At 37.5% G+C, this 20,227-nt stretch overlaps 1 protein-coding gene across 9 annotated transcripts; it reads right to left on the bottom strand.

The window, feature by feature from the left end:
* Positions 1 to 345: 345 nt before the first annotated feature.
* Positions 346 to 12,563, bottom strand: LOC149542858 (uncharacterized). 9 transcript variants are annotated; one of them, XM_089797762.1, is made up of 17 exons: positions 12,418 to 12,563; positions 12,068 to 12,230; positions 8,022 to 11,889; positions 6,234 to 7,934; positions 5,891 to 6,121; positions 5,578 to 5,757; positions 5,270 to 5,473; positions 4,957 to 5,142; positions 4,781 to 4,834; positions 4,504 to 4,671; positions 4,184 to 4,387; positions 3,867 to 4,070; positions 3,585 to 3,731; positions 3,299 to 3,424; positions 2,182 to 3,200; positions 897 to 2,060; positions 346 to 811 (listed from the first exon to the last, which is right to left on the bottom strand). In XM_089797762.1, the coding sequence occupies exons 2-17, from the start codon at positions 12,179 to 12,181 to the stop codon at positions 719 to 721; spliced, it is 9,663 nt and encodes a 3,220-aa protein (XP_089653888.1). In that variant the 5' UTR covers positions 12,182 to 12,230; positions 12,418 to 12,563; the 3' UTR covers positions 346 to 718. The 9 variants fall into 9 exon arrangements, with proteins under 9 accessions (XP_089653888.1, XP_089653882.1, XP_089653883.1 ...); XM_089797756.1 differs by having other exon boundaries at positions 6,234 to 11,889; XM_089797757.1 differs by having other exon boundaries at positions 3,867 to 4,067; positions 6,234 to 11,889.
* Positions 12,564 to 20,227: the final 7,664 nt, after the last annotated feature.

Here is a 20,227-nt window from a genome sequence, read left to right as displayed (position 1 = left end):
TAATAGAAAAGTGTCACTCACACTTATTTAGAAATTCACCACAAGAACCATCAAAGATTAACATTTCTATTTTGCATAAACGAATCTTTGAACGCGCATTATATAAATTACAAGAGCCATTAATAATCTAGCCAGTGAGCTCAAATAGTAGTCATATATTCTAATTGTTTTGTTAGTTGTTAGAAAGAGGGTGCGCACTAATGATTCCCCTTTTTCCGGGCATGCATCTCAATATGCTCTACCTTGTTAATTTATGACATACTGAACACTCATACATAGCAGGGCATTGTAGCATATTACCAACAGAAATTATAATAGCAATCTATGTAAAAGAAATCAGGGGTCTTGCAAAACGGTCTTAATTTTTTTCTGAATAATCCGAATTCTAAAAAGCCAGCGGATACGACAAAGAAATGGAAGGGCATGAGTAATTTATGGCATACTGAACATTCACAGATAGCATGCTACAACAGAATGTATATCCAAAACAGTCAAAGATCATACAAAGCAGTCTTCAAATTTTCCCGAATTATCCAAATTCTAAAAACCCTACTATATGACAAAGAAATGGAGGTGCATGACGAGGCAAACATGTAATTTGCCAATTCTCGAATGCTATCATCTACAAGTTTACATTATGCTGAATGATTCTCTGCAAATGGAAGCAGAAACGCAATTCAGAGTTTTGCGCAAACACAATGCAAAGTCTTTGCTAACTTCAATCTTCTTCATGAATGTGGAGTGTCGTCTGATCCCTCTCTTCCAATACATTTAACGACAAATTCCTTAAGGCTGGTCGTTTACCCACTACCTGCAGGATTAAATTATTGAGTTTAAAAAGTGTGGAATTGGCTCAAGTGTTTAAAAACAAATAGCAATGATAGTAATTTGCTTACCTTTTCAGAATCTTTTGATTTGATTTGATTCTCATTGTACGATCGCTGATCCTTCTTTAAGCTAAGAGGAGTCTTCCTGTCAGTGGGATTCTCCTTTGTGGATGTCATGTTAAATCGGCCCACAGACATCGGAACCCTGTTCTTCTTTGCACTTCCAATGCTTTTGCAATTCATTGCTTTCCTGAGAGGGGTAGCATAGGTTGATTCCGGCCCCAGTCCTTGCAAATTGCTTTGCAATGATTGTAATCTATCATTTAGAATTTTCAACCTATCTACAAGTTTGGGTATTCTTGATTCTTCCTTACAAACAGTATGTTCTTCAACAAACAGTCCTGATTCCACAGAATTATTTGGTACTGAAGGCTTTTCATCTAAAGCTAAACCATTCCTTTCATCAGCTTGCACAGTTTCTGAAGGTACAATTCTTGACGCTGGTGACTCACAGAGTAAATCATGATCTCCCATGTCCTTGGATTTTTTCAAGGATGTACCATCTTCATCTAGCTTATCAGGTTTTTCGCATGCCTCTGCAAGTTCAGGCTTGCTCATTGGAGGATAGATTTTGGAAGGCTGGCTATTGAAACCAGGGGATGACCTGTAACTGCTTGTCACCTCTGGCAATCCTATTTCTACTGGTGCTGTTTGGGGGAGAACGTAGTTACTCTCTGTACTGAATTCTTCAGGCTTATTGAGCTTTTCAGATCCCTCTGCAATTTCACAGTCTGCCAATACAATATTGACTTGTGACACATTGTTACTGCAATGTAACTCTGTCTTGTAATCCTCCTGACTCTCAACAATCCCATTTTCTGAGATTATGGTTTCTACCACTGATGATACATGGAGAGAATCGTCCTTTGCCGATGCAGTATTGACTTCGGTGACATCGTTATTGCAATGTATACCTGTCTTGCAATCCTGCGTACTCTCACCAAACATATTTTCTGAGATTATGGTTCCTGCCGCTGGTGATCGATGGAGAGAATCATGATCATTTTCTGCTGGTGATTTCTGATGGAATTCTTCAGGCTTATCAAGCTTTTCAGATGCTTCTACTTCGAGCTTGTTCAATGTTTTATTGACTTCTGTCACAACATTGCATTGTAACTGTGTCTTGCAATCCTGCTGACTTTCTTCTCCAAAAGCAGGGTGCTTCCTTATCACCTGCAGAGTAAAAAATATCGAGCAATGTCACATGGAATTGCAATTCCCGAAGAGCTTGGAATCACAAATAAATGTGTGCTTGCAGAACCTTAAGAAAAGTTAACTATGGTTAGTTTCTTACCTTTCCAGACTTCTTTCGTTTCATTTGTTTCTCCTTGTACAGCCTCCGAAGATGCCCTAAGCTGAGTTTGGTGAGGTCACTGTCAACAGCTTGCCTGGATTGAAAGCTGGGATTATCATGACCCATTTTCAAATTAGAATCTATTGGAAGGATCTCTGAGCCTTGTTCTGGAGCATAAATATCAATATCCTCACACTGCAATAAACCATCAATGTCTGCAAGCTTCAGCGTTTCTGATGATGTACTGGAGCCTTGTCTCACCAGTGCCATTTGTAGTTTGGAATCTTCTGTTCTATGAATCTCCAACATTTTGTCCAGACCAGAGTCAGTGCCACCTGAACAAATAGATATATCAGTGCCATTTGTAGCTTTAGATATTTCCAATACAGTAACAGAGTCCATGTTTAAGCAGGGTGATAAGCTGGCGTCCTTGGTGAGCTCAGACAGCTTCAAAGTAGTGTCAAATTTATTGCATTCTATCTTGCAAGCCTCCAGTGGAAGAACAACCTGGTTCTCTTCTAAGATAGAATCCTTCATAGCTGAAGAACATTTTACATGAGTACTACTTGCAACACAATTACCAATGCCCTCTAGAAACACGATGTTCGAGCCAGGAGATCTGTCCTGGTCCTTTGTGACCTCAGACATCTTTGATGAGGCATCTAATTGAGCAAGTTCATGCCTACAATCTTCTGTTGGAAGACCATCCTTGGTGAGCTCAGACAGCTTCAAAGTAGTATCAAATTTATTGCATTCTATCTTGCAAGCCTCCAGTGGAAGAACAACCTGGTTCTCTTCTAAGATAGAATCCTTCATAGCGGAAGAACATTTTACATGAGTACTACTTGCAACACAATTACCAATGCCCTCTAGAAACATGATGTTCGAGCCGGGAGATCTGTCCTGGTCCTTTGTGACCTCGGACATCTTTGATGAGTCATCTAATTGAGCAAGTTCCTGCCTACAATCTTCTATTGGAAGATCATCCACAGTCTGATCTGCAGTGGAATTATCCATGCCTGGAAAAGAACACCATTAGTATGTCTGAGCTTGGAAGTTTAATGGAAAAATCGCCTATGTGTACAGGAATTGTGGAACTTTTCATGTTCAGGCTTACCGGATGAAAGGGGCTTGACATCTACAAACAAGGTTTCAAGGCAAGGAGATCTGTCATGATACTCTGTATTCTCGGCCATCTTTAAGGGGACATCCCCACTCTCATCTCTGGCAGAATCATCTATACCTGAACAAGGAAAAAAAACCAATATAGATCAGCTCAAAAGTCTTCAATGGATTAATAAAGTCATTGAGGAAAAGAGTAATGCTTGTAAGCTTAGAATTCTTCAACGAGCAGCACTGTCTACAAACAAGATAAACCAAGTAAGGAGAAGTGTTGTTGGTACCTCTCATAAACATAGGTGTTCTCAATGAAATGTCGGTTATCTCTACGGACAACGCCTTGAGGCAAGAAAATGTATCATCATCTGTTGAAAGCTCAGACATTCCCAGTTTACATGCTTCTGCTGGAAGGACATCAGAATCATCTATACCTGATAAAAGGGATATAAAAGCATCACTCTTTAAGACAAATTCAAAATTGCTCAATACATTGAAGGCATCTCATCCAGACACAATTTGTTCAATAAAAGGAGATTCTTTGTGGCACTTTTTAAAATTGAGCTTACCACAAGGTGAAATGCCAGCACCATGTGTGTGTTCAACTTCAGAATTCTTCAATGTAGAAACAATCTTGTCTACAAATAAAGTATTCAGGAAAGGAGACCTGTCACCACTTTTTTCTACATAAGAATCATCTATTTGAGAAAGTTCATTCTTAGAAGCCTCTGTAAGGATCTTGCTGCCCTTTTCTATGTCAGAATCACCCCCTACTGAACAAGAGGACATGCCATTACTAACCGTAACCTTGGGATTCATAAATGAAATTACATAGACAATTTTCAAGGAAAAAGATATTCATAGTTCTTTAGAAAATCAAGCTTACCTGAACAAATGGACATGTCAGTAATGCATTGAAGCACAGGGTTCTTCAATGGGGTGTCAAATATATTCAAGCAAGGAGAAAATGAGAAATCATCATCCTTTGTACCATTAGATATCTTTGATGGAGTATTTAATTCATAAAGTTCCATCTTGCAAGCCCCCATCCTAGGATTCACTTCACTTTGTTCTATAGAGTCATCCATAGCTGATAAAAGAGCATACATCAGAATGGATTGCCAGATCAAGGACCTTCAATGGAGTACCAGAACTCTCAAGTAAAAGACGTTATAAATTGAATAAGGTTTGTAAGAAAAGGCTTACTTGAATGAGGGACTGTATTTGCATTTATTAGCTCACATTTCTTTGCTGGAGTACCCTCTCCAAACAATGTATCCAAGAACAGGCACTCATCATGGCCTTTTTCAAGCACAAGCATCTTTGATGGGCTATCTATTTCAGGAACTCCCAGCTCGCAATCCTCTTCCTTACCTAAAACAAGGAAACACAGTACCATTTTAGAATTTCACACCTCTCGCGTTCTCTTTTGTATGCTCAGGGATATTTGATGGAGTAAACAATTCAGAATGGACCAGCTTACAAGCCTCTGTTGAGTGCAACCCCTGATTATGTTCTACAGAAAAATCATTTATCCCTGAAGGAGGGGCATATATCATTAATTTTGTAAACCGAGATTGTTTCACAATTTTACGTATGTCATCAACAAACATCGTTTTTTTAAAGGAAAGAGGTATGGCATGGTGAGATTGGGCTTACCTGAGGAAATTGGCATGACAGTAACGCTTTGAAGCATGGGGTTCTTCAACGGAGTGTCAAAGATATTCAAGCAAGGAGAGAATGAGAATTCACTGTCCTCTGTACAATCAAATTCAAAAAGTTCAATCTTGTCAGCCTCTGTCAATGGCCTCGCTTCACTTTGTTTTGTGACAGAATCGTCCATACCTGAAAAAAAGGATACATCAGAACTGTTTGCAAAATCAAAGGATTTTCAATGGAGCACCAAAGCTGTCAATTAAAAAATGTTCGAAAGTTCAAAAAATAATAATAACAATTGTAAGAAGTGACTTACCTGAATGAGGGACCGCATTAGAATGTATTAGCTCACATTTCTTTGGACTACCCTCTCCAAGCAATGTATCCAAGAACAAGGATTCCTTGTGGCTCTTTTCAATCACAAGTGTCTTCGGTGGGGTATCTGTTTCAGGAACTCCCAGATTGCAATCCTCTTCCATACAATCTTCCTGGCTCCATTCTGTGGCAGAGTCGTCCATGACTAAACAAGGTAACACAACAATATCACTTTAGAACTCAAGAAATGAACTGTTCGACCAAAGAGATATATCATTGATTTTTTGTAAAATTTGATATTTGATGCACCTGAAGAAGGTGGGGTTGTATTAGTGCTGCCTGTAAGCTCACTCTTCTTTGATTGAGTATCTTCTTCAAACAGTAAATTCAAGTGTGGAGATACTTGGCCCTTTGTGATCTCAAGCATCTCCTCTGGATTATCTAATTCAGGAAGTTCAACACTCTCTTCAGTTACACGGTTATCCATATCTGAATAGTTAGGAAATACACCAGCCTCGTTTATTATGCTTGGCCCTGTTCCTTGAAGTACAAAAAGTTCTCTACAAAAATAATGTTCAATCAAAAGAACATATTGCATTGTTTTTGGAAAATTGATGCATACCTAACGAAGGAGATACAGTTGTGCTGGTTGTGAATTCTATCTTCTTCATTGGTGTCCACAATTCCTTCTGACGCTCAATGATCTCAGAGATTTTTATTGAAGCATCTGATTGACAATCGGTCGAAAGAGTCTCCCGCCTCTCTTCCACAGAAGAACCATTTATACCTGAATTGCACGCTAAATTAAAACCAAAGCCCTCTACAAACAAAAGCTTGTTAAGGCCAAAAATACCTGGAGAAGGAAACATGTTATTACTACTATAAGCTCTATTTTTTTAAATGGACAACCAAGTTCCTTTGCGAACAATGAGATATGGCATGGCCCTTTAAAAGATCCATCATACCTGAAAAATAGGATATATTGCTGCTGCCTGCATACTCAAACTTCTTCAATGGAGTAGTAGACAAACTAGCTTCTTCAATAAAATAAGAAAGAATATTTTGTGGGCCGTCCTTTCCAACTGAAATCTCTCCACTCTGACACTCTCCAGAATCTTCATCTTCATGTGTTAGGTCTACACCTCCGATCATGTTCAGTTCTATTTCATTTACATCAATAGTATTGTCTTCCTCAGTGCTGCTAGAATTGCTTGATTCGTGTACATCCTCTTCATTAACAGCAACATCCATACCAGCCTCACATTGAAGGTTGAAAATTTTATCTTGGGACTCAACAGATTCGCCTAACATATTATCAACAAAAACTATGCTTCCAGCTATCATACCTTTACTGGCCATTGTTTTCTCCTCCAAAGCTTCATCATCTTTTGCAGCCAAATCTGAGCTAGTATAAAATTTCTCTGATTTCATTTCAAAATCTCCATTTTCTTGAACACTGGCAGAATCATCATATGATATCTTCTGTTGTGACCTTTCTAGATCTTGAATTAGGTGGAGTTCTTTTCCCTGTACATAATTGAATTTACCTTCCTCACAGCTGCTGGAATCCCTTAGTTCATGTGCACTCTCTTCATTAACAGCAGAGACTGCACCAACCGCACATGGAAGGTTCGAATATATCTCTAGAAGCTCCACAGAATTGTCCAAAATATTATCAGCAAAAACTGTGCTTCCAGCTATCATAGCATCACGAACTAGTGTTTGCTCCTCCATAGTGTCATCATCTTTTGCAGTCAAACTTGAGCTATTAGCAGCTTCCTCTGATTTCTTTTCGAAATCTCCATCTTCTTTGTCACTGGCAGAATCACCATGTGATACCTTCTGTTCCGACATTTCTACAAGTTCTTTTTCTATTACGTCATTTAGACCATTTTCCTCATAGATGCAGGAATCCCTAAATCCATGTGCATCATCTTCATAAACAGTGGAATCTATATCAAGCTCGCATGGAAAGTTCAAATCTTTCTCTTGGGACTCCACAGGTTTGTCCAAAATATTATCGACATAAACTATGCTTCCAGCTATCATACCATCACCAGCCATTGTTTGCTCCTCCAAAGCATCGTCACGCTTTTCAGCCAAATCTAAGCTTGTATAAACTCTCTCTGATTTCTCTTGGGAAGCTCCGTCTTCTTTGGCATTGAAATTGCCTTCCTCAGAGCTGCTGGAATCCCTTGATTTGTGTACATCCTCTTCATTAACAGCAGAGTCTAGACTAGCTTCGCGTGGAAGTTTTGAATCTTTTTCTGCAGACTCATGAGAGTCGTCCAACATATTATCAATAAAGACTATACTTCCGGCCATTGTTTGCTCCCATGAAGCTTTCTCATCTTCTGCGGCCAAATCTGAGCAAGTATAAACATTGTCTGGTTCCTTGTCGAAGTGTGCACCTTCTTGGTCATTGGCAGAATCGCCATGAGCTTGATTAATTTTCTCTTCTATTGACTCCAGAGTATCGACATTAAAATCTCCATCTTCCTGGTCACTGGTAGAATCAACATGTGATGCCTTCTGTTGTGATATTTCCACATCTTGAATCAGACAAAGTTCCTTTTCTTTTGCATCATTTAAATCCTCGTCCTCACAGCTGCTGGAATCTTTTAATTCATGTGCACACTCATCATCAACAACAGAGTCTATATCAACTGCACATGGAAAGTTTGTACCTTTCTTTAGGGAATCTACAGAGTCCAAAATATTATCGACAAAAACTGTGCTTTCAGCTATCATACCATCATCGGCCTCTATTTGCTCCTCCAAAGCATCGTCACCTTTTGCAGCCGAATCTAAGCAGCAATAGACATTCTCTGGACACTTTTCAAAATCTCCATCTTCTTGATCATTGAAAGAATCACCATATGCTGCCCTCTCCTGTGATATTTCTAGATCTTGAATCAGGCCGATTTCCTTCTCCTTTAGGTCATAGAAATTGTCTTCCTCGCAGCTGCTGAAATCCCTTAACTCGTGTGGATCCTCTTCATCAACAGAGAATTCTAGACCAGCTTCATATAGAAGGTTTGAATCTTTCTCTAGAGACTCAAGAGATTGGTCCAAAAAACTATCAATAAAAACTGTGCTTCGAGCCATTGTTTGCTCCTCCAAAGCTTCATCTTTTGCAGCCAAATCTAAGGGAGCATCAACTTTGTCTGGTTTCTTTTCAATTTCTCCATCTTCTTGCTCATGGGCAGAATCACCATGAGGTTGATTGGTTTCCTCTTCTATAGACCCAAGAGATTCATTCAAGTTATCAACATCAAAATCTCCACCTTCTTGTTCCCTGGCAGAATCACCATGTGATGTCCTCTGTTCTGATATCTCTACATCTTGATCTAGGCATGGTTCTATTTCCTTTACATCATTTAAATCCTCTTCCTCACAGCTGCTGGAGTCCCTCAATTCATGTGCATTCTCTTCATTAACAACAGAGTCTATATCAACCTTACATGCAGAGCTTGATTGCTTAATACTGTCAACAAATTCCGGGACAATTTCACCTGCTTTGGCCATATTTCCCTTGGAACTTGACTCCCCTTGGCCCTGAATACTTTCATCTGACATACCACTTGCATCAACCTTGATCTCTTCAGGGCTGGCATTTACATGTTCTAAAGATGTATTTCCAGTCACTTCAATGGAAGCATCATCTTCAAAATTCAGAGAGGTTTCAACAGGAATGTCAGTCATGTTGTTCTTGGCTTCCTCAACACAATCAGTTTCCGGAACTTCCTCCTGTCTATTGATTCTTCCTCTTCTGGTGAAAACATTGCTATCTTTGGCACTAGCTTTCACTACCTCCTCGCTCCCCACCTTACTCTCCTGCTGAGTGACCACTCTTCTGGAAGGTTGAGAAGAGTTCACGTTATCTTCAACAGAGATGTCAGTCGCATTGTTCTTGACCTCCTCAATACTGTCAGTTAGCACTGCTGGTGTCCGGCACTCACGAGAAATCACAGTGACTACTTTGCTCCCCTCCTGTTTATTGATTCTTCCTCTTCGAGTGACCACATGCTTGAGGTTTTCAGAACACTTAACAGTGGGTTTTACTGGGATACTAACTGCGTTGGTCTTTCCCTCTTCAGTATCCAATACCTTCTCATGCACCAGTCTCTCGGGAGACTCAGAAGCACTCGCATTATCTTCAACAGAAATGTCAGTTGTGTCATTCTTGGACTCCTTAATAGTATCATTTACCAATAATTCGCCACATTTTACACCCCTTTGAGTTACTGCTTCTTTCGGGCTCTCAGAAGAATTCATGGTCAGTTCAGCATTTGTTTTCAGCAACTCTCCCTTCTTGTGCTCACCCTTACAGCCCTTCCGAGCAACCACTTGTTTGGTAGATTTGGAAACATTGACAGTGACTTCAACAGGAACATCAGTTCCAATGTTTTTGACCTCTTGAGAACTTTTAGGTACAACTGACTCTTTCTTCTGCCCAACACGCCGTCCTCTTCGATTAACAGCAGGTACATCAAAAACATCCTCGGAGCTAGCATTGACCGCCTTCTCCTCGTTGTGACTGCTCTTATGTCCCCTTCGAGTGACAACTTGTTTCAGGCATTGCAAAGAAGTTGACATGGGCTCATTTGAGACACAAACAGCATTAAATTTATCCTCTTCGCAGCCAGTTTTCAAATCCTCCTTATGCTCACCCTTACGGCCCTTGCGAGTGACAACTCCTTTGGGAGATTCAGAAACATCCACAGTGGCTTCAACAGGAACATCAGTGATAGTGTTCTTGGCCGCCTCAATACTATTAGTTACAAATAGCTCTGCCTTCTTGCTACCCTTTCGTCCTCTTTGATTAACAGTAGTTTCATCTGGAACATTAATCACAGCAATCTTGTCTTCTTCAGAGCTGACATTCATCAGCTTCTCCTCCTTGAGGCTGCATTTTTGTCCCCTTCGAGACACGACTTGTTTCAGGCACTCCACAGAAGTTGAAGTGGGTTCAACTGAGACACAGATTACATTAAACTTATCCTCTTCACTGCCAGTTTTCAACACCTCCTTCTTCTGCTCACGCTTACAGCCCTTGCGAGTGACCACTCCTTTGGGAGATTCAGAAGCATGCACATTGGCTTCAACAGGAACATCAGTTACAATGTTCTTAGCCTCCACAACACTGTTGGCTACCACTAGCTCTCCCTTCCTCCCACCCTTCCGTCCTCTCTGATTAAGAGCAGGTCCATCTGAAACATTTACCACATCAATCTTCTCTTCTTCAGAGCTAGCATTTATCTGCATCTCCTCCTTTTGGCTCAACTTTTGTCCCCTTCGAGTCACAATTTGTCTCGGGAACTTTAAAGAACTTGTAGTAGGCTCAGCTGAGAAAAAAGCTGCATCAACCTTATCCTCTTCACTGCTAGTTTGCAACATCTCCTTCTTGTGCTCAGGCTTACAACCCTTTCGAGTGATCACTCGTTTGGGAGATCCAGAATCATTCATGATGGCTTCAACAGGAACACCAGGTACTATGTTCTTGGCCTCCTCAATACTGTTTGTTACAATTGACTTTTCCTTCCTTCCACCCTTTTGTCCTCTTTGTTTCACTGCTGGTTCATCTGAAACATGAACAGTATCAATCTTGCTTTCTTCAAAACTAGCAGTCACCTCCTTCTCCTTTTTTCCCTTAAGTGTCACAGCTTTTTTCAAGCACACCGAGGAATTTGAAGCAGGTTCAACTGAAATACAAACTGTATTGACCTTAACCTCCTCACTGCTTGTTTTCAACACCTCCTCCTTTTTGTGCCCTCCTTTATGACCCTTACGGGTGACCAATCGTTTGGGAGATATAGAGGCATTCATGGTGACTACTGGTTCAAGGGGTTCAGAAAGATTCACAGTGGGTTCCACTGAGACATTAACTATATCCACCTTGTCTTTTGCCCCATTTACAGCTTCCTCATCATCGCTGTCAACTATATCTATTATGACAGGCACCTTATTGGTCACATTCTTCTGCTCTACATCTACATCTTTGACAGATAACTCTGTGGCGACATCAGGATGATGTGTTGCTTTGCCAGCCCTTGATCTTTTGGTTCCAACATCGACCACCTTGGGCTTGGTCTGTTCCTCTGGCATAGTCTTCTTTCTTGGGTGCCTCAAATGTTTCCCATGATTCTCTTGGTCATTTGAGGTTTCCTCAACTCTTAAACTTTGCTGCCCTTCAATATTCTCAATGGCCTTTTCCCCAACCGCTTCATCCTCTGAGGCAATTGTCTTCTTATCCATCTTCTTTGAAGTAACATCCACGGTGCTGAAATCAGAGACTGAATTCTTGTAGGCTCTTTCCCTTTGAGAACCTCGGCAGTGCTCCCTAGTGTTCCCATCAATTTCATCTTTGGGTTCCTTACTTTCGGGTACCAACTTAGGCAAGCCTCTTCCCCTTGTCTTTCCAACCTTGGCCCCTTCGTTGCTTTCCGCATCCTCCACAGATGCCACATTTTCCTCACAGACTCCTCCTTCAGTAGATTTAACTGGTTCTTTGTTGGACCGAGTAGAGACCTTTGGGACATTGGAATTCTCTTTGCCACTTTCAACCCTTACATTCTGCATCCTCCCCGCATTTGCGTCAGATTTAGGTTTGCCCTCAGCCTGCAAAGTTTGGAACAAAAAGAGGTCTAATGGTGTTTGGCCACAAAATTTGGCATAGAATAAACCTAAAAACATGATGCACTACAAGGCCATAAAAAACCGAAGTCCTACCATCTGAGATGATCCACTAAAAAGAAATTAATTATCGAAAAATGGAAACAGAGCGTGGTATACTTACTTTTAAAAGAGTGGTGAGGGCATCCGCCATCTGCACATTGGTTTGGTTAGCAGGGATGTCGTGCTTCTTGCACAAGGCCTGCAACTGCTTGCGGGGAAGACTGTGGTAATCCATCTCTAACCTAGTAATATATTACCCTCTCACATTCAAATCAATCCTAGCCCTGTCAGGAAACCAGAAACCCCCAGATCCATTTACATGACAAACAAACAGAAGAAGATATAACAAGTAGATGAATTCTAAAGTGAAGAAGGTACATCTTTCGGCCATGAAAGAAGCAACAAGAGTCAAAGCAAGCTCGGAAAAGAAAGGAAAAGCAACAAGAATCAAAGCAAGCTAAGGGTACTCACCTCCTTCGAACAAGATAATCCGTCGGACTGTCGCTCTGCTCACTCCAGTTGACTGCAACTATCTTTACGCTGCTGAAAAATGACTTCGATCCGCGACCTCAGCACTCTTAAATATCCGAGCACAAAGTTTGACCGTTACCCCTTCATCTTCTTTATTTCCATCTGATTCTGATCCAGATACGGATTCGGATTCAGTTTCAAATTTCAAATTTCAAATTCAAAATTCAAAATATAGTTTGTTAACATCCCAACGGTAGGATGGGTTGAGTACAGTAGACCCTTGGGTTGAGTAAAAGGTTGGGTAAAAGTTTGAAAGTTATAAATGAAGTTTTAACGGATCAATGTGGGCCGGGCCGCGTCCCCTTTGAAAGAAAAATAAATAAGCTCTAGCTTAAAATTTAGTCTAGGACTATGTATTACATGAATACCACACATTAAAATTTTATTTTTCCTATTATTATTCTTAACATAATAGGCCCTTAATGATTTGGTTTGATTTTAAGGTTTATCTTTTTAATAAGATTTTTCAAATTTATTATTTTCTAATATTTATTTGTTGTTTTAAAATCTTAATTTTTTTAATATTCTTTTTTTTTGTTTTTAAATTGTTCTAATTTTTTTCTATTAAAAGCTTTTAGTTTTATTGTGGAATTTCTTTTACAATCCTACTCATATTTTGTCAATACATTGGCTTCTACTTGTTTATCTAATATAATCAGGTATTCATCTTTGGCCAACAAGTTGGCTTTCACTTGTCTATCTAATATTTTACTTGTATTCTAATTTGACATGTGTAAGTGTATTTTAAGGCTTTTCTCATAAGTTTTCACCTTGGAGTTCCAAATTAAACTCTAACATGGCCTAACTCATAAATAATGAGCTATATTTTGATGAACTAATGAAGCAATAAAGTGTATGATCATAAATTTCATTTGAATAAGTAAATCTTTATGTTTGATATAGCTAGAGTTGGAGATGATTTCCACAGCTAGTCAAATTGTGATGTGAATATCAGGATTTAACTGTGTGATTTTTGAGTCAAACTCGATGACCCATGTTTCATGAGTAGTGATTCAACATGAATCCATCTCTCATGAGAATAAATGGAACACTTAGCACTCATTGGATCTAGGTGATGCTCACAGGGGTGAAGCACCGGGACTTCCCGGGAGGTCACCCATCCCAGTACTACTCCAGCCTGAGCGCGCTTAACTACGGAGTTTCCTCCACAGTTAAACCCAAAGCTTGCAACCCCATTTGCAAATGGGGTTGCAAGCTTTGGGTTTAACTGTGGAGGAAACTCCGTAGTTAAGCGCGCTCAGGCTGGAGTAGTACTGGGATGGGTGACCTCCCGGGAAGTCCCGGTGCTTCACCCCTGTGAGCATCACCTAGATCCAATGAGTGCTAAGTGTTCCATTTATTCTCATGAGAGATGGATTCATGTTGAATCACTACTCATGAAACATGGGTCATCGAGTTTGACTCAAAAATCACACAGTTAAATCCTGATATTCACATCACAATAGCTAGAGTTGTTAATAGAGAAACTAAGATCCCAAATCAAGGGGAATAGCCACCATAGTCTAACTCAAGTTCCAAAGGAGAGTTGGATACTATTTATGACGATTTCCTCTAAAATCTTAATTTTTTTAATAGTCTATTATTTTGTTGCTTTTAAATTGTTCTAATTTTTTTCTATTAAAGGTTTTTGGTTTTATTGTGGAATTTCTTTTACCAATCCTACTCATCTTTTGTCAATAAATTGGATTCTACTTGTTTATCTAATATAATCAGGTATTCGTCTTTGGCCAATAAGTTGGCTTTCACTTGTCTATCTAATATTTTACTTGTATTCTAATTTGATATTTGTAAGTGTATTTTAAGGCTTTTTTTCATAAGTTTTCACCTTGGAGCTCCAAATTAAAGTCTAACATGGCCTAACTCGTAAATAATGAGCTATATTTTGATGAACTAATGAAGCAATGGAAGGTATGATCATAAATTTCATTTGAATATGTGAATCTTTATGTTTGATATAGCTAGACTTGTTAATAAAGAAACCCTCAAAGTATATTGAACTAAGATCCTAGCCTAGATAGAGAAACTAAGATCCCAAATCAAGGGGAATAGCCACCACAATCTAACTCAAGTTCCAAAGGAGAGTTGGATACTATTTATGATGATTTTCTCTTTTGTGTTTGATATGACTTGATGAGAAAATGTACGAACTAGGTTAAATGATGCAAAATTAACAATATTTAGCATAAACAACTAGACACATAATTGAAAGCTAGCTAAGATGAATAGATCTGGTATAAATACGACTTGTAAGTGTATTAGTCACCTTAGCCCTAGACCGAGAGGTTCTTCCCATAGCATAAACTTCAAATTGTGGATCGAGATGCTATGTAGACTATTCCATCTATTCTAGCAAAAAAGAGTTAGACAGAGGCAAATCAACATAGACAAAGGGTTTTCATCCATACAAAATATGAAACTATATATCAATTTGTTGTCTACAAATTTGTAACCTTTTGTTTTTGGAACTATAACCTACAAACATAAAAGGGGGTAAATTAGTTATAATTTATAGGGGAGCTTGCATAAGCTAAGCCTCTAGTATATGTTAACCTCCATTATAACTATGAATGATAATTAAAAATAACTTACCCCTAGTAGGGAAAAGGCTAAATCTCAAATGAAATGTTGAATTCACAATATTATACCATTGGAATTAATAATGATGGTGCTAATGTTCTTTAGATAAGTCATCAAAGTGTTGGTGCAATAACATGATAATCCATGATCAAATTCATCATGAAAACAATTTGAAGACAACTTGATATAGCTCGTTACTCCTTGTACTCAAAATTTCTCTTGAGTAAAGGAATTGGGACTTGGAATCAAATTTTTATATTGTCAACGAAGTTCAAAGAATTAGAGATGATGCCTTTATGTATGGTTCTCAATTTGTTTTCACATATAGGTCAACTTTGAGAAGTTGTATACAAAAATCAAGACCAATTTTGAAAAGGGGAAGGTTCACATTGTTAAGAAGTAAAGTCCACACACAACTAGGGGGGTAAATCAATTGTGAACAAATATAATTAAATCCAAACTTATAAATTTGATCACCAATAATTAAAACAATAATGCACAACAATAGAAACCCATACACCATAGCACAATGATTTTGTTAACTACAGAAATCCTTATAGAGGGAAAACCTCAATGGGGATGGTACCCACAATATAATGTACTAATATATAAGTTCCTTATAAAAGAATGTAACCTTGTTAGGAGTCAAATGCAATTCATTTAGTATAATAGTCCTTATTAAAGGACATGTCCTTGTTATGAGACCTTAAACCCTTGTTAGAAGGGTCTAACCCTCTTAAAGGTTGAAAAGAACAAGTAGACCCACTATCTAAGTGCTCCAACCAAAGTGAAAGACAATACTTTCAAGATGACATATCAAATAAACATGAACTAACTAATCTACAACCAACTTGTTAAAATAGTTCCTTTGAAGTCCACTCAATCAACCAACATCATCACTTATCTTCTCTAATAATCCAACATCAAGGCTCACATCATATGTATCAAGAAATACAACTCATAAATACACAAACAAAGAAAATAACTTTCCTGTATACCCTTTACAAATAATTAATTAGGTTGGCATGTTAGAGATTCCCCAATGTACAATTAGTTACATAGGACCATGCTAAGGTACACACACCTTCATAATCATCAATACAACCATTATATTAAGCATCACACATGCTACACTTATAATATTACATTTTCCAATGATTGACCAAATGTTAGAATAACACAATCAGTTGCTAATAAAATATATTGCACGCTACATACTAGTGACCTTTCTAGAATAATCCAAATGTCTCACTATTCCAAACATATGTACATTAACAAGTCTTCTACCATCTTCTACAAACTACAACTTAACCAAAACATCACATAAAGTATAACAAACATAAACATGATGTCAACACTCATTATACTGCATACATGTAAGCTCGCATATCCAAATCTATCAACCATTGTCTTGGTTGAATAATAAATAGTTTATGATGTACAAACTATGACTCTGCCATGAACACAAGAATATATATTGTCATCAATGACAAAACCCACCATTAATGTAATATCTCTACAACTCATCCAAGCACCCACAACATCCCCAATTCCTAATAGATACTAATAATGTCTCAAATTTGAGGGAATCTTGGATGGAAATAATCCTACTAAAATTAGGCCTCTAAAAGGGGATTCATGAGTATTAAGGTTGGTGATGCGAAACTAGGTCCTAATTTCAATATTTGATAACATAACAATAGGATGAGGTCCTTATAAACTTGAAAATGACTATGATAAGGTACACTAAAGAAAGTGTAAAGTGGTTATAAATTATGACACTAAGACCTTACAACTGACCAATATGATTCATAATGAGTTCATGAAGAAAATCCTATGGATTTGGAATATCAAAAGTTGTTAGTGTTGATGTTATAATTCATTTACTATAAGTACTATGTATATTTCTTTACAAAATTATATGATACATCCATCCTCTATCATGCCTCTTTCCTCCATTACTAGCCCCACTATTTCCCTACTTCCCCAAGCCATTTCTACATCCACTCACATGTCCAATAATTTGAATATCATTAGGTGGATCGAATCCTCTATATTAATACCCAAGACTATTTAGTCATCCATGCCTCTTACATCTAATACACATACCTATACTCACCATAGTGATCCACAACTCTCATATATAACCATCTTTTCCACCCTAGATATGTTAATTCATAAGATAAGTAGAAAGAAAGTGAATGTAAAACCAATGGGTGAAATTGTTTGATAATTGGGGGGGATTAGTTATAACCAATTATTGTATAGGTCTTATAAACAATTTTTAACCAACTTAAACACTTTAATGTTTCAGACCATTAACTTGGCAACCAAATCTAACATCAAAATATAAATTGATATAAACTTTGCAATAAACTGTCAACTTAGTATATCGAGTATTAGAGTTATCTTACAACTTATACCAAGTTACAACAACAAACATTAAGCATGAAATAAACTTGCAACATTATAAACATCCGCACAATTTGATACAAGTATTTAATGTGGAAAACCTATAAAGGGAAAAACCACTTGGGAACTGACGACCCAAAATTTTCACTCCTCTAAAGTGAGCTATGTTAGGAGCCAACCTTGTTAAAGGTTGCATACACATTGTTAATGTGACCTTGTTAATGGATTTTCACCACAGATTATCTAGACCTTGTTCTTTCTTTGAAAATTCTATAGAATGACCTACTCTAAAGGGCTTACTAAACATTCAAAAAAATGTCACCATATAGGATTTCAAAAGACTATTAGGTGCACTCGATTAAGAGATTTTATTGTTAGCAATAAAATGATCTATTAGGTTTGGTACTACCTTTCTTGTTTAGATATATGTATCACTCAATCACTTTCTTATTCATTTCTAGCTAATTCACATACTTCACATCCACTTAGCACTTTCCTTGCTTGTATTCACAATGCAATTCTTCTCAGTTCTCCATACTTCCTCAACTTCTTTAGCATCAACTTAATCAACAACAAATATTCTAATCATCCCTTAAATAGAAAACTTTTTCCATTCCTCTAGAATCTACCAAGTTTTTTTGCTCAATTGCATTTATTAGACCTTCATCAAGTTCATGTTCATTGTATCTAGACACTTGAAAAATATGCTTCCACCTTGAACTACATGCTCCATCTCCAATTGTTAAATCTCCTTCATTAGATCTTCTTTGAATTTCTCCACTCATTGATCTCATTATAAACTTCATCCTTATCTTTGAAACTTCTCGAATAGTGTCTAGTTTCAACAAATGTTTGCCTTAGATTAAATATTTTCTTAAATTGTTTTTACTTTTTATGCTCGGTTAACATTACATTTTTCTCGATCAACACTAGAAATTCTCAGTTGACACTACACTTTCTTCATTTCTTCATCAAGTGCTCAGTGACAACTATATTAGCTTAGTTAATACAGTGGTTCTTCATTCACTAATCAAACAGTCTTTCTTACACATGATCTCAACACTTAATCAAATCATGTAAAACAATCAAACCAACATTATATTGTTAGAGTCTAACTCGGTCAAATACCATACACTTATCAACACTTACATCAGCATACTTTCTTCACTCATTTTCATTAATCAAATAGTATGACACTCTACTAAATTAGCATAATTTCAAACCAACTAAGGCTTGATATCAATGACAATATAAAAATTGATATGACTATTTTACATACATTAACAAAATTATTAATTGGGGCTGATAGAGATATGAATTTTTTGATCTTGGATGCACACATATATCTTTTGACATTGTGACATAGTTTTCACCTAAAGTTTGTGTGAAACATCAATTTTTGAGGTATGATGTGAAACATCACTAGTACATTATAGGTCAAATTTCAACCTAAATTTTTGACCAACTCAGGTTTCAATACCTTTTTTTTTTGGTTTTTATGCCCGAGTTGGTCAAATTTTGACCAACTTAGGGTTTCCCAAGTTGGTCAAAATTTTGACCAACTTGGGTTCATAATCAAAAAATGAAAATCACGATTCATTATTTCTTAGATTTTGCAGTGTTTGTTTTTGGCAGCAAAATTTGGGCTATCACAGTCACATATCTCAATCATACGCATTGTTACCAAGAGTTTGGGCTATCATAGTCACATATCTACTTTGGATTGGGATTGGTTTAGAGTACATCATAGCATTTACAACTTACAACACATATGCATATCATTAGGAGACTCATCACAATCCTAACACTTTGCTTGTATCGATTGTAATAACATATTAATGAATTGTTGATCTCCAATTTCTGCTCTCATTTTTGTGTTATCTCTATGTTTTTGTGTTATTTAGTACTTGGGACATTTTAGACAAAAGTAGATCTTGGAGCTTCACATCGACTCTTATCTGTCTCTCACTAGTGTAGTCAGTTCATTTTCTCTCTTTTGGAGGGGGTTCTTGTCCCATGTGGTTTTCTACTTTTCTCCTATTATAAAAGAATGTATGTTTGTCCATGGGTACCTCATTAGGCCTTACAGTTGAGACCCATCCATGCATCCATCATTAGGGTTCTAAAATATCCATACTAGTACCTATGCTAAAATTATGTAAGCAAATTTTTTATTTCTACCCTAGATTTATGCTCAAAACCCTAAATTTGGTTTTATTTTCTACACGCGGGAGGTATTTCATGGCAATTTGCTTGTGAGAGCTATTGGAGGTGAGGTTTTGAAGGGATATCATACTTAATGATAGGCCCAGTTAGGGAGTTTATCATTTATCTACCTTGTTGTGAGTATCAAAGAAAAGTCAACTACTGAAGAATTGGAATTCATCATCAAGAGTGTGGGTGAAGGTATTTCTTTCACTTTCTTTTGTCTGTCAAATTTCTAAATTTTGTTTCTAGTAGTTTCCAGTATCACAATCTTCTCTTGCACAATCATTTCTTAATTTTGATTATAGAAATGTTTGTGGTAAAAATGTTAATATGGCCAACCACAAGAATGTTTTGGTATATGTTGACTAGTTGGGCAATGATTAATTTATTCTAAAAAATATTCTATTAGATCTTGTGAAAATATTTAATATCAATGTTTTGGATAAGAATCAATGATTATTAATTATACTTATTCAAAATGAAATCGCATCGATGTTGTGAACTATGTGAGTGTTTCTCTGTTGAGGTGGGT

This window comes from Cupressus sempervirens, chromosome 8, assembly GCF_028749045.1.
Source record: "Cupressus sempervirens isolate cs-2001-9-10 chromosome 8, ASM2874904v1, whole genome shotgun sequence".
In the NCBI taxonomy this organism is placed as follows: domain Eukaryota; kingdom Viridiplantae; phylum Streptophyta; class Pinopsida; order Cupressales; family Cupressaceae; genus Cupressus; species Cupressus sempervirens.
Note: the sequence above shows the minus strand (reverse complement) of the source record. Positions and strands in the feature narration are given on the sequence as shown.

Coding starts and splice junctions, on each gene's coding strand:
- LOC149542858 (XM_089797756.1), bottom strand. CDS start 12,181: ATGGATTACCACAGTCTTCCCCGCAAGCAGTTGCAGGCCTTGTGCAAG. Junction 6,122..6,233: donor CAATATATCCTATTTTTCAG/GTATGATGGATC, acceptor TTCCTTCTCCAG/GTATTTTTGGCCTTAACAAG. Junction 5,474..5,577: donor TACAACCCCACCTTCTTCAG/GTGCATCAAATA, acceptor TACCTTGTTTAG/TCATGGACGACTCTGCCACA.